Here is a 13,894-nt window from a genome sequence, read left to right as displayed (position 1 = left end):
CTGGTGTAAGTTTACTAGTGTTAGTATGGTGGTGACTCTGGTCCACGGGGCCATGTGATCACACAGTGGGGGAGCCTCAGACTGCAAGGCTACTGGCTTGACAGGCTGGGAGCTGGAAAGGGTAGGCTTGGCAGGTCTGTGGTTTGCAGGGTTGACCTTCACCGTGGAGTTAGCCTCCTCCCATCCCCCTCCCTTTCTCCAGGTACCTGTGGAAAATGAAGGCTGTGATAAGTGTTTGCCAAGCAGGGTGCAGGTAAGGGAGGTATGGGCCGGTGGAGGCTGGCAGGGCACTGGGCTGCCTGTGGATTTTCCTCCTGACCTAGCAAGGCCCTGGGGCTCCCTTCTCCTGGGAGCACTGTTGAGGGTGCTGGGCAGCTAATGGGTTCAGGAAGGTCAGCCTGGCCTTAGGGAAGGCCTCTGCAGACCTTTTTGTCTGAGCACCCTAGGAAGCGAACTTGACATGCAGATCTGCAAGACTGGTGTCTCTAAGTAGGGACTTCCCAAGGTCATGGTCAGAATTGGGAACACTTCAGTACATGTTCGCATGTCACCCTCTGGAAGCTGAGCAATGTATTGTGTGCTAGATAAATGCATCTCAAATCTAGGTCTAGTCCTTCCTATCCAATAGTGTCATCAAGCAGGTTGCTTCAGAAACTGCTGGCAACCATCCTCAGGCAACAGGGAGCTAAGACTCCATTCTTGTCATTTCAGCCTATGTCAGAGCTTCCTCAAGGAATGTCAGAGCCCTGCCCTGACCCCAGGAAAGTGATGCCACCTCAGTGACACCCCCTAGTGATTCAGAGGAATGGCTCTGCACACAAGACTAAAGAAGTGGGTGTAGAAAAGATGGGTTGGTTGGCACAATTTGTCTCTTCTCTTTGGCATAGGGCTGGACTGTCCCTCAGTGAAGGTCTCTATTCTGTCTGAGGGTTCGTGGAGCTGAGATAGGCCCTCCAGGATTGGCTAGTGAGCCCTGGGGGCTCTAGGATGGGTCAGCTTTGCTGTGTGGTTTTAGGCATAGCGTGCACCAGACCTGACCTTTGACCCAAGGGTGCTGCTGTCTGCATCAGAGGATTTGGGCTGGTCCACGACTTGGGGAGGCCTGGGCTGTGCCTTGAGAGGAAGCTGAGTGACCCGCACTTGCTGGGCTGGGGCTGTGGATTCACATGGGCACGCAACTCTCTGTGATCCCCAAAGATGACCTTGAGGAGTGCTGGGATTTGCTTCAGATTTTTTCTTGTTTGTTTTTGTGGTGGGAGTGCTGGGGCTGGAGCTCAGGGATTGGGCTCCATCCCTAACTTTTTCACTCAAGGCTGGCACTTTACCACTTGATCCACAACCTCACTTGCAGCTCTGTAGTGGTTAACTGGAGATAAGAGTCTCATATGACTTTTCTGCCTGGGCTGACTTTGAACCTTGATCCCCAGATTTCAGCCTCCTGAGTAGCTAGGATTACAGGCGTGAGTCACTGATAGTTGTTTGGCTTTTGCTTTAGTCCTAAGTGGGCTGAGTCTTTTCTTTCTGTGCTCATTTCTTTATAGAGAAGTTATGTGCAGCCTTCCTTTGGTCAGTGTCAGAGAGGAGATGAGCTCCCATGGACTCTTGCAGGCCACCTACATGAAGTTAAACTCTTTCTGACTTTGTACCAGTCAGGCTTAGACTTCTAGTGGTGATAGCTGAGTATTTCTTCTTTTTGGCTCTTACCTTGGAAATTATGCTGTCCCTGATTCAGTTTGTATGCCATTTGGCATACACACCCTCTATTAGACTGTGTGTAGTGTGACGCTGAATTCAGAGGATATTGGAACAGGACAGACTTTGTCTCTGTTTGACCTATCTACTCACCTTTTTTTTTTTTTTTTTCTGATCCTGGGGCTTGAACTCAGGGCCTGGGTAATATCCCTGAACCTCTTTGTGCTCAAGGCTAGCACTCTACCACTTGAACCACAGCACCACTTCTGTTTTCCGAGTAGTTTACTGGTGATAAGAGTCACACGGACTTTTCCTGCCTGCCTGGCTTTGAACTGCCATCCTCAGATCTCAGCTTCCTGAGTAGCGAGGATTACAGTAGTGAGTCCTTGATGACCGGATTCTCCTCACTTTTAAGCTAAGAAACAAGCCCTGTATTTCCTCATGGTCCCTTGACCCTCCTGCCTCCAGAGACCTTCAAGGGAGAGTGCCCCCTGTCACACCGTTGCCCCTGCCATGCTGGCACTGGAACTCGACAGTCACAGTGTTTGTGCAGATGTCACCTTGGTGTGAGGGGCTAGGTGAGAATAAAGTTTGACCAATGAGCTGTTACAATGCTTGTTGGTAAGTTCTATGAAAGTAAAACTGCATGCATGATGTAAATCCTGAAACTACTAGATACTGGAAGAAATTGAAAAAGAGTGTCAGTCTATTTTCTGATGGACAATGAGTATCAGTCCATTTTTCTTTTGCTCAGTACAGCTGACTGAGACTCTTGGTAAGGTGAGAGTTGTATGAGGAATGATTCTGCTTTGATGTTTAGCCTTACCAGTTCAGATAGATCAACTCAGCCAAAATAAGCCTCTGCTGCAATCACTTGTCTGCCCCCTCCTCTTCCTCCTTCTTTTCTGTTGTAGTTTGTGGTTTGGACCCACAGCTTCATATTTACCAGACAGGTGCTTTACCACTTGAGCCACACCCCAAGCCCTCTTGTTTGCTTACTTGGAGCTCATTTCTGTGCATTCATTTGGGCCTGTTGACTCTTACATTATCAAACAATAGTATAAAAGATAGTGTATACTTAGCTTAAAATTCAGTGGATACATAGTAACTGTCAAACCCTTGGAACAAGTGTGGAGAATCCATATTCCCTCCAAACTGCCTGCTTTATACAACGGGGAAGCTGATATTCATGAGGATGGTGGCTCAAGCACAAACATGAATGCAGTTTCGGAGCTGGAGAGGCAGATGTGGACTTGCGTGTGCTCCCACACATTCATGCGTCCATCTTGCAGTTATGAAGGGAATCCCACAGGCCTGGTCTCCAGAAAGGCAATGACCGCCATCACCTGGTTAGCTGGAAACACAACATGGTCTGCCCCTACTCGACCCTGGTGCCCAGTACAGAGAAAATTCAGGAACTTTACTGTGTCTCACACCTGGGCCAGACAGACAGGAGCAGAAGGTGGGAAAGAGCCCGAGGGTGGCATGGGGACAGTGGTCCAGAAGTGTGGCTAGATCACAGCTGCAGAGAAGATGGGGGTGTTCAGGTCATTGGGTCTCTCTGTCCCCCTTTTCTCTCCTGTCCTGTATCATGGCAGTTTGAACACCCTCAGAAAATTATGCCAAAGGGTCTAGAAAACGGAAGTATGTTAAAGAAAACACACACACACACACACACACACACACACACACACACACACACACGTGCGCGCCAAATTTCAGTAACTTTGGATTGCAAATGTAGATAGATATATTTAATGTTCAAACAAAATATTCAGTCTGATATAATAATTGTTTGGAAATGGAAAAATATTTTGGATGTTTATATGAGTGCTGTCCCCTCACCCCGTGTGTGTGTGTGTGTGTGTGTGTGTGTCTGTCTGTCTGTCTGTCTGTACATGTGCACACACGCGTACGCCAGTCCCAGGGCTTGAGCTCAGGGCCTGGATACTGTCCCTGTGCTTTTGTACTCAAGGCTAGTGCACTACCACTTGACCCACAGCTCCACTTCTGGCTTTTTGGTGGTTAGTAATTGTCTCATGGGCTTTTTTGCCCAGGAATGGCTTTGAACCACAATCCTCAAATCTCAGCCTCTTGAGCAGCTAGGATTACGGGCATGAGCCTGTAATATCATTTTGAAGTCTACTAGTTTAAGTCTGGAGGGACCTCAGGATCTGTCTGGCACAGCTTTGAGGGCACAGGCAGGGTGGGCAGAGGTCAGCATGGGTTCAGAGGTCAGGTGGTAGAATGTGAGGCAGAAGGACTTCCCTGACCAGGTTTGGCCAGTGGTAGCTGTGGACTTCTGGTGTGGGGCAGAGCTCCATTGATCCTGGGAAACATCCCAGCAAGCCCACTGGGACAGCACTGGCTCAGACACTGGCTCATTTGGAAGGGAGGGATCCTGGTGAGGAACAGCAGGGCTCACACCGGGAAAAGGAGTAAAGAGAATGGTCACGTGACTTCTCCTTGATGTACAGCACTGAGTGGGTGTATGGGGGACTCCAGGTGAGCCTCTTGAGGTTTTGGTGCCCATGTGAAGTTTTGCCTTGGGAAGGATTTAGGAAAAAAAACCATCTTGTTGGTCCCTGAATTTGCTGTGCAGTTTATTTTCTGTTCCGTGGGGCTCCCACGAGCACATCAGGGTGTGTATTGCTTTTGGGGTCTCTGTGGGCCAGTGCCAGTGGACTGCAGACTGGACCGAGAGTGCTGTGACCTCTTGCCTGGCTCTGTTCCCCCTTGGTGTGGTTGCCTGATGAGAGCTGGAAGATGACTCCAGATTGTGGTGCGCCCCCTCCTCCCCGCCCCCCTTACCTTCCTCTGAGTAGCATCAGACATGGTTGTCACAGGCGACCTGTGGGTGGCTCCCATGCAGGCTTTGGTAGCACTGAGCCTGTGCTTGTCCAGCCCTGGTGGGAGGGCGGCCTTGCTGTCTCCCATGGTGTTCTATCTTGCTGCTTGTGGGTGAGTTAGGTGATCTGACTTCCCCAGGTGATAAAGTTGGCCAGCAGTGACAATGTTTGACTTCCCATTGATGATTAAGCTGTGGAAACTGTCATCACGCCCCCCTGTCGTCACCCCTCTCCCCGTCCCCGCAGGTGTCCTGTGATTTGTGTCTTGTTTTCTGCAGGTTCCTGGGAGTTCCACTCTGTCCTCAGCTCTCCACTGTGATAAGCCTCCACGGTGAGTGCTCGTGGGTAGCCATCTCCCCGGAGAGGGTAAGACCTGACCAGTGTGTCATTCCATGGTGATCTCTTCCTCTTCCTCCTCCCCCTTTTCTTTTTCCCTCCTTCTTCCTCTGTGCCCCCTCCTCTTCTTTTTTCTTTTTCTTCCCTCTCCACCTCTTTCTCCTCTCCCCTTGCCTCACGTTTCCCCTCTTCCTTCTCCTCCCCTTCCTCCCTTTCCTCCCCTTCCTTCCGTTCTTCCTTCCTCCCTGCCGCACTCCTTTTATCTCAGTACTGAGGTTGAACTCAGGGCCTGGGCACTGTCCCTGAGCTTTTTCACTTAAGGCTTGATGCTCTACCATTTGAGCTTCAGCTCCATTCTTGACTTATTGGTGGTTCATTGAAAGGTAAGTCTCACAGTCTTTCCTGCCTAAGCTGACTTGGAGTCTCTATCCTCAGATCTCAGCCTCCTGAGTAGCTAGGATTACAGGTGTGAGCCATGGCATCGATTTCCATTTTCTTATTACCTGTGGTGTTTGGAGCTTGGATTCTGCACACACTGTGTCTGTGGATGGCTACATTGTAAAGTCTTGATGGTATGTGGCCTTCTGAGGAGGGTTCTAGAACCGGCTGGAGTGCATTGCTAGGATGACCCTTCCTCTCAGGTCTGGGGAGGAGCTTGCAGCCAGCACTCGAGTCCACATGCAAGTCCTCTAGATTGTCATGGCTGTGGGAGTGCACAGTATGGTATTCAATCAGTGTTCCAAAATACCCCAAGATTTATTTTGCTTTATTTTTGTGCCCGTCCTGGGGCTTGAACTTATAGGCACTGTCCCTGTTTGTGCTCAAGGCAATTGCTTTAACACTTGAACCATACCTCCATTCTGGCTTCTCTGGTAGTTAATTAAAGGTAAGAATCTTTAAAGATTGGCTTTGACCTGTGATTCTCAGATCTCAGCCTCCTGAGTACCTAGGATTGCAGGTGTGGGGAGCCACCGGTGCCTGGCTCAACTTGCTTTTTTTTTTTTAATAATCAAAACTTTTTAAGATGAATGTCTGATAGATAAGGTGGGGAGAAACATCTTAGGAGATGTTTGAACAAGTCAGCTGTAATAAACCAAATTTATGATGTTGAACACTTGGTGCTATTGATAACATCAAATTATACAATGAAGGCATTGTAGAGATTTTACTAACTATGTTCTTAGCTTGTAAAAATCAACAGAGAACTTCTTTTTTATATTTGATGGTACTGAGATTTGAACTAGATAAGCACTCGATCATGTGAACCATGCCTCCATTCCTTTTCTTCACTGGTAGGGTCTTGATTTTTTTTTTTTTTCCTCTGTGTGTGTGCTGGTCTTGAGGTTTGAACTCAGGGTCTGGGCACTGTCTTTGAGCTTTTTTGCTCCAGGCTGGTGCTCTTATCATTTGATCCACACCTCCACTTCTAGCTTTTTGCTGGTTAATCAGAGATAAGACAAATCCCTTAGATTTGTCTGCCTGGGTTGGCTTTGAACCAGGATCCTCAGATCCCAGCCTTGTAAGCTGGATTACAGATGTGAGCCACCTGCTCTCCCTGCTCCTCCATCTCTCCTTGCCTCACACTTGCACACCTGCCCCAGGTGCCTGCATCCTCCACCACTGCTCTGGTTCTTTGCTTACTCCATAGTAGCTAGTAGCTTATATCACTCTGCAAGGAAGTTTTCATCCTGTGCTTTCCTGGGGGTAGAGGAAGTGTAGAAGATGCACAGAGCTGGATTCCAAGTATGCTGCAGGTTCTCTGTGAAAACCTGGGAGTGCAAATGCTCGTCTTCTTCCCCTTTTCCCCTTTGCTGACCAGCCGGCCCTTCTGTCTTGCAGGCCTATGATCCTGAGCTCCACCATGGAGGACAGTCATGTGCTGGATCTTACCTACATCACAGAGCGCATCATCGCGGTGTCCTTCCCCTCCACTTGCTCTGAGGAGTCCTACCTACACAGCCTACAGGAGGTCACTCGCATGCTCAAGTCCAAGCATGGGGACAACTATCTGGTGAGTGGGTAGGGCTCACTCTAGCTCCAACATGGCATAGGTCACTCTGGGTAGTGATAGCCATTCCCTCCCTTCTTTTGTGTGTGGGTACTGGGATTTGAGCCATGGGCCTGGATACTGTATTTAGCTTTTTTGCTTAAGACTTTCCTGCAGGGCCTGGCTTCTAACCATGATCCTTAGCTCTCAGCTTCCTGAGTAGCTAGGATTAGCCTGGTTGATAGCTCAGTCTCTAAACACAGGTGGTACATTTGGGTAGAATGTACAAGAACGGCTCCCCCCCACCCCCATACCCCAGTTGGGCCCGTGTGTTTCGTTCCCAGGGTTAGGAGCCCGTGCTGAGTCTCTTGTTTTTTTCTTGTGTGTTGTAATCACAGTTTGGATTACATTGCTGTTTCCTTGCAGTTTCTCTGAAGTTGCCGCTTCATCTGCCTCAAGTTAATCCCACCCTACCCAACAAGGCAGTTATTGTTACCTTATCTGTCTCCAGCTAATCCCACCCTACCCAACAAGGCAGTCATTGTCACCTTATCTGTTTTCCCAGTGACTAGACTGGAGCTGGAACATAATGGGATGCAGCCTCTCTCCAACCTCCTAGCAGCCGACCTGGCGCAGCACTGCTTCCAGAAGTTTCCTCTGTAGGAGCATACTCAGACCCCTTCCTGTCCCTAGATTCCTAGAGGCTCTGCACCTTCTCTGCCCGAGGCTCATCCTAGCTATGGGGCTGGTTGTTGACTTAGGGTAGTGGTGTTCAATCCCTTAGAATAGCCACACTACTCCTCAAGACTCCTTCCTCTCCAGGGCTGCCTTCACATTTGTTTGTTTATTTTATTTGGAGCCCTGACTGGGGCTTGAACTCATGGCCTTCAGCTCTTGCTGGACTTTGTAGATGTAGGCTGGTGCTTTACAACTTGAGCCATGTCTTCACTCTTGGCTTTTTGCTAGTCTCTGGACTTTCCTGCCCTTGCCAGTATTGAAATGTGATCCTCAGATCTGACCCTCCTGAGTAGCTAGGATGACAGGCAAGAGCCATTGGCACAAACCTGCCACTGAGGTAGGCTCTGCAGGACTCCAGCCTTGACAAGCCACATCTGGACTGGCCAGGGCACCCCAAGACTTCTCTTCAAGCCCCCACCTTTGCCATCCATATTAGATCATGTGAAGGACCAGGATCTGGGCACTGGACCTATCTGAGTGTATTTTCTTTTCATGTGGAATTTGTCAGGAACAGAGTTCTCCTTCAGACTGACTGGGGCAGGGATCATTAGCTTGCTTTGGGGACAGGGCCTTTTTTGAAAACTATACAGAAAGACGCCTGTGTGTGTCTTGTTGAGCCATTTCTTTTTCCATATATACTTGACAATTAGATTTTTTTCAACAAAACAGTCCCCACACTGCAGGCATTTAGGCAGGATTTCTTTGGTGATGTATCTTGTCACACTTTAGCGTCCTGGGACCCGGGTGTTTGACAGCTGTGGTTCTGGAAGTGTTTATTGAGTGGGCCCAAAAGACAGCAGAGGCCACGTGAAAAATGAGCTGGGTACCCTTGCAAGGCACACATGGCAGGACTCACAGGGTAGGCTGGCAAAGATTCTCCTCAAGATTTCCCACAGGCCCTATTTCTGGGGTGAGAAGGATGTTCAGTTCCTCTTTGAGGCTTTTTGCTTTCCTTGGTTATTTTAGTACAGATCCACACAGAGCTTGAGTGGAGGCTCTGGTCTGATCAGAAACTCAGGCCTTGCTTTGTATGGGCCTTACCCACATCCCAGAGGGAGACCCTGTGCACCTTGGGGCACTTTATCTTGAACATGACCAGAAGTCCTGCTCAGTGGATAGATACTTTATTATAGTAGAATATTTGCAATCATCACAATGAAACAAAAATAACAGATTTCTGATTTTGTTCTGCTTAACCAAAACAATATAGAATTCTTGTAGGATTTATATGGATTTTATTGTGCCATACTTGTCTATTACTTTTTTTTTTAATTGTTACAATGCATATATCTGTACATTACCTCCACCTTTCCCGAACCTCCCTGCCTTGAAGGTAAACATATTTAAAATGCAGTTCTGATTCCTGTTTTGTCTCTGGGGATGGGTGATTGGTCTAAAAGCTTTCTTTCTCTCTTTTTTAGGTATTAAACCTTTCAGAAAAGAGATATGACCTTGCAAAACTTAACCCAAAGGTATGAATTTTACTCCTCTAAATCCTGAATTTGGTAGAATGTAAATGATAACCTGCTTTGCTTATGCAAAAGTGTTTTGTTAAAAGCTTTTGTGAAATGTGACCGAATAAGAAGTAATAGGAACTGTTCATACCCCCTTGTGCCTCCTTGTTTGTTTTTCTTTAAGTAACCTTATTTTAAGTTGGAATAATTATATAGTTTTCGGAAGCTCTGAAAATAATGGGGACCCCAGAGTATGCTTCATCCAGTTTCCCCCAGGGACAGCAGTTTTTAATGTGAAAATCTGGAATTTGTAAGGCTTCAAAATCAGGAACTTTGTGAGCTTCTGTAATGATGCTATGAGTGGAAAATCCCACCACCGTGAAGCTTGGTTTCCTACATAAACTTTTTTTTTTTTCTATTTGTTTTGCTTGGTTTGGTTTTGCAGTACTGAGATTGAACCCTGGGCTTCCCACAATTGCTGTACCACTCAGCTCTGGCTCTGGCCCTTCTATACCAACATGTTCCTTCGTTGGTTGGAACTCTCTCTCTTTTTTGTTTAATTTTTTTGTTGTTATTATAAAGGTGATATACAGAGGGGCTGTTCTCTCTTTCTTTCTTTCTTTCTTTTTTTCTTTCTTTCTTTCTTTCTTTCTTTCCCTCCTTCTCTCCCTCCCTCCCTCCCTCCCCTTCTTTCTTTTTGTCAGTCATGGGGCTTGAACTCTAGGCCTGGGTGTTATCCCTGAGGCTCTTCAGCTCCAAGGCTATTACTCTACCACTTAAGCTACAGTGCCACTTCCAGCTTTTTTATTTATGTGGTACTGAGGAATGGAACCCAGGGCCTCATGCATGCGAGGCAAGCACTCTACCACTGAGCCACTTTCCCAGCCCGCTGCTGTTTCTTAAGTAAAGAGTACATTTCTTTTTGAACAGCATTACCCCTTCCCTCCTTCTCTCCCAGTTTTTCCCTCCCATTCCCACCCATAAGTTGTATAGTTCATTTTCAACATAGTGTCTAGGAAGTATCACTGTTGCATTTGTTAACCTTCTATTTCTGTGCCCTCCTCCTTTCCAAAGGCAGATAAATGAACAAATAAAGAAAACAAAAATGGTAACAAAGAGAAGAACTCTTGTTTCCATGGTTTGGAGTTCATAGCTGCAACTCTTTCTCTTTTTTTTTTTTGGGTCGTGGGGCCTAAACTCTGGGCCTGAGCGCTGTCCCTCAGCTCTTCAGCTCAAGGCTAGTGCTCTACCACTTGAGCCAGAGCACCACTTCGGGCTTTTTTCTTTTTGCTTATGTGGTGCTGAGGAATCGAACCCAGGGCCTCATGCATGCAAGGCAAGCGCTCTACCATTGAGCCACCTTCCCAGCCCCTGGAACTCTCTTGTAGCCCAAATGGTCCTCAAATTCAAAACCCTTCTGCCTCAGTCTCCAAAGTACTGTGACTACAGGCACGTGTCGTCATACCCACCAAATTATTTTCTTAAAAGGCTGGTTATTTAAATTAGCTTTAGGCTGTGTGGATAAAGTAAATATAAAACAAATGAATCCTAGCCTTATCTGTCATCTTCAACATACTTTATTATGTGCATGCAAACATTCTACCAAACAAACACAGACACAAAACAAGTCTTATCTCTGCTAGATACACCCAGGAGAAGACACCAAAGAGGACAGGAGACATAGCTCAAGTGGTGGCTCATCTGTCTACAAAAAGGGACCAAGGAATTTATGATATGTTATAGTACTTACTTCTGATGGATCGGGCAGTACTTGACTTTTCTTGCTTTCTGGATATTTTCCTAAGTTTCCATCCCATTTCAAACTATGTCCACAGCTTACATTCTGAGATACAGACAGTTCAGCTTTTCCACTGCCTTAAGAAAAGCAAATAAAAGCAAAGCAACACCCCCCTGTGGCCATTGTGGGTTGTAGGGCTATGTTGGGTTGCTCTGAGCTTTGCTCTGAGCACAGCCAACTCAGTGATTTTTCAGTTTGGGGACCCAACTGTAGTCAGGGTTTGAAGATGCTTCCTCCTTCCTGGGAACATTTCTATTTTTCAGGGACATTGTGTCCTGAGCTTTTAGGAGAGGCCTTTGTCCCTGTGACCTGCCTCACAGAATAGGGAAACGCCAGAGTGCCCTGCCCCTTAGGGCAAGATTTGGCAGTGGCTAGGATCAAGGGCCCCTGTGGTAGATCTGGAGGTCCTTGGTCCCTCCCCACTTGATCTTGTACAATGAAACCCTGGGAAAGGCCTTTCTGGAATTTTAACCAACTACAAAAGAGCAGATCAACAGCTAGAAGAATTGTGTGCCTGGGCCGTTATGACTCTTCATTTGTTTCAGGAAAGGAATACAAGACATCTTAAAAAAAATTATTTGAAAGCAAACAAAGCAAAGTTCCTTCCAGAGAAGGCCCCACAGCCAAGTCCTTTTGGAGGGTGGCTTTAGAGTAGGGGTCTCCTCTCATATCTTCCCCCCGGGCCTTGCACTAATGGCTTGTGCATATGTCCCTCAGATCTTTATTTCTCCTCCTCCTCCTCCTTCTTCTTCTTCCTCCCCCCCTCCTCCTCCCCCTCCTCTACCTCCTCCTCCTCCTCCTTTTTTTGCCAGTCCTAGGGCTTGAACTCAGGTCCTGGGCTCTGTCTCTGAGCCTCTCTGTACTTAAGGCTAGTGCTCTACCACTTGAGCCACAGCATGACTTCCGACTTTTTCTGAATAGTTGATTTGAGATAGGAGTCTCATGGACTTCCTGCCCGGGCTGACTTCCAACCATGATCCTCAGATCTTAGCCTCCTGAGTAGCTAGGATTACAGGTGTGAGCCACTGTTACCTGTCTTGGCAACCTTCTTTATTCTCAAGTGAATTATTGTAGGAAATGAAGAAAGTCATCATAAGATTACATTTGAAGGCTCCAGCAGGTAGAAACTGAGGCAGCTCTTCTCTCTCCCTTGTAGATCATGGACGTGGGCTGGCCAGAGCTGCATGCACCACCTCTGGACAAGATGTGCACCATATGTAAGGCACAGGAGTCCTGGCTGAACAGCGACCCGCAGCACGTGGTTGTGATCCACTGCAGGGTGAGTGTCGCCCCCTGCTGTGTGCTCGGGGCTCCTGCTGGGCCTCTGCAGTGTGCAGAACGGAGGAGCGCAGGAGCTGGGGCTCAGGGGTCACTTTCAACTGGTAGGACGTGCTCTGCCTGGGTGTACTACTAGGTTTTCCTATTTGTTCTCAAGGTGGAACAAAAAGGGCCAATGCCATCTGGGGGTACAGATTTATTTCTTCACCCATTACAACATCAGAAGATGAGTAGGTGTTTAAGCAGAGAAAGTAAGTTAATTTGAAAGTGAAAGGCAAGCCAGGAAAAGTGGCCAGAGGAGCCCCAAAGAGTGAAGCTCCAGAGTCCCCTGATTGCTTCATGGCTGGTGCACGTCCTGCCCCTGTTCTTCTTATGGTTGAATGGACACCAAGAGCATTGTGGGACGTTGTGTTTGGGCAGGAGCCCAAGGTGCTGTGAGAACAAGATGTTCCATGACAGGCCATGTGTTAATCTCCACGTGCTGTGTCTGCCACTTCTTATTCCTGTCTACCGAACAGTTCCCTTTTCTTTTCCCCAGACTTTGCATGTATGCAAAGTTTGTCTTTACAATTCATAGGCTTGGGGTCATTGGTGTTGCTGGGAAGTTTTTTAAGCCCTTAGTTTTTTCATCCACTCCATTCCACTTGTTCAAGTTATAATGAAGTTAAAATTAAGTTGTACTAGTGGGCTGGGAAGGTGGCTCAGTGGTAGAGCGCTTGCCTTGCATGCCTGAGGCCCTGGGTTCGATTCCTCAGCACCACATAAGCAAAAAGCCGGAAGTGGCGCTGGGCTAAAGTGGTAGAGCGCTAGCCTTGAGCTGAAGAGCTGAGGGACAGAGCCCAGGCCCAGAGTTCAGGCCCACAACCAGACCCCACCAAAAAAAATTAAGTTGTAGTAGTAATTAAAATGTATGACCCCATGAGTGACCCCCCCCCCCCCAAAATGTGGGGAACAGGAGTGATGTGGTGACCATCAAGAGATCTCCAAAATGCATCCTTTCTCTAAGCAACTCGTCTCTCAGCTGATACAACTTCTCAGGCACATGGAAAGTTTTCCACAGTGCTGTGTTTATTGCTTGACACTAGTTGAGACACCATGTGCTATGAAATCGGGCTCAAATCTGCAATCTCAGCTGCTTGGCACACTATCTAGAGGCCTCTGAGGTTCAAAGCCAGCTGGAACAGAAAAGTTGGTGAGACTCCCCTTCCCCCCCCCCCCCAAATATTTCTTTATTGAGATTATGTGACTACACAACTTTCACAATACTGTGGCATAATTCTACTTAGCTAAAGTAAAAAAACACCTTTTAATCTTCACAATGATAGTCATCATTATCTTAATCTACACTGCTTATGAACTCTATGACCTTTAACAGTGAAACTGTTTATTTTACAAATCAGATGCTATGTACATGTCTTCCCTTTTACTTAGTATCAGCTGTTCCTCCTCATTCTCTCCCTCCCTTCACTGCCCTTGAGTTGCTTGCTTAGTTCGCTTTCATCAATATCCAGTGCAGATGATGGGCCCCTCTGCTGTATTTTTTTCACCCGCTTTCCACTGGTTCTGTGCTCTGCTCCTACCTTTCTTCAGATGTGCATGTGTATACACCATGCCGGGCACCGGTGGCTCATGCCTGTAATCCTAGCTACTCAGGAGGCTGAGATCTGAGGATCTCAGTTCAAAGCCAGCCTGGCAGAAAAGTCCGTGAGACTCTTATCTCCAGTAAACACTCAGAAAACCGGAGGTGGCTCTGTAGCTCAAG

At 47.4% G+C, this 13,894-nt stretch overlaps 1 protein-coding gene across 1 annotated transcript in view; it reads left to right on the top strand.

Annotated features, from left to right (window-relative positions):
- Window positions 1–13,894, top strand: part of Tns3 (tensin 3) — a 201,657-nt gene that overhangs the window by 74,239 nt on the left and 113,524 nt on the right. Inside the window, 4 exon segments of the mRNA XM_042694968.1 lie at window positions 4,820–4,872; window positions 6,717–6,888; window positions 9,024–9,074; window positions 12,011–12,133. Coding sequence (XP_042550902.1) covers window positions 6,721–6,888; window positions 9,024–9,074; window positions 12,011–12,133 — 342 coding nt within the window. The 5' untranslated portion in view covers window positions 4,820–4,872; window positions 6,717–6,720.

Source organism: Dipodomys spectabilis, unplaced genomic scaffold (assembly GCF_019054845.1).
Source record: "Dipodomys spectabilis isolate Male_0828 unplaced genomic scaffold, ASM1905484v1 ptg000178l, whole genome shotgun sequence".
Taxonomy (NCBI): Eukaryota; Metazoa; Chordata; class Mammalia; order Rodentia; family Heteromyidae; genus Dipodomys; species Dipodomys spectabilis.
The sequence above is the reverse complement of the archived record's forward strand: the minus strand, read 5'-3'. Positions and strand labels throughout refer to the sequence as shown.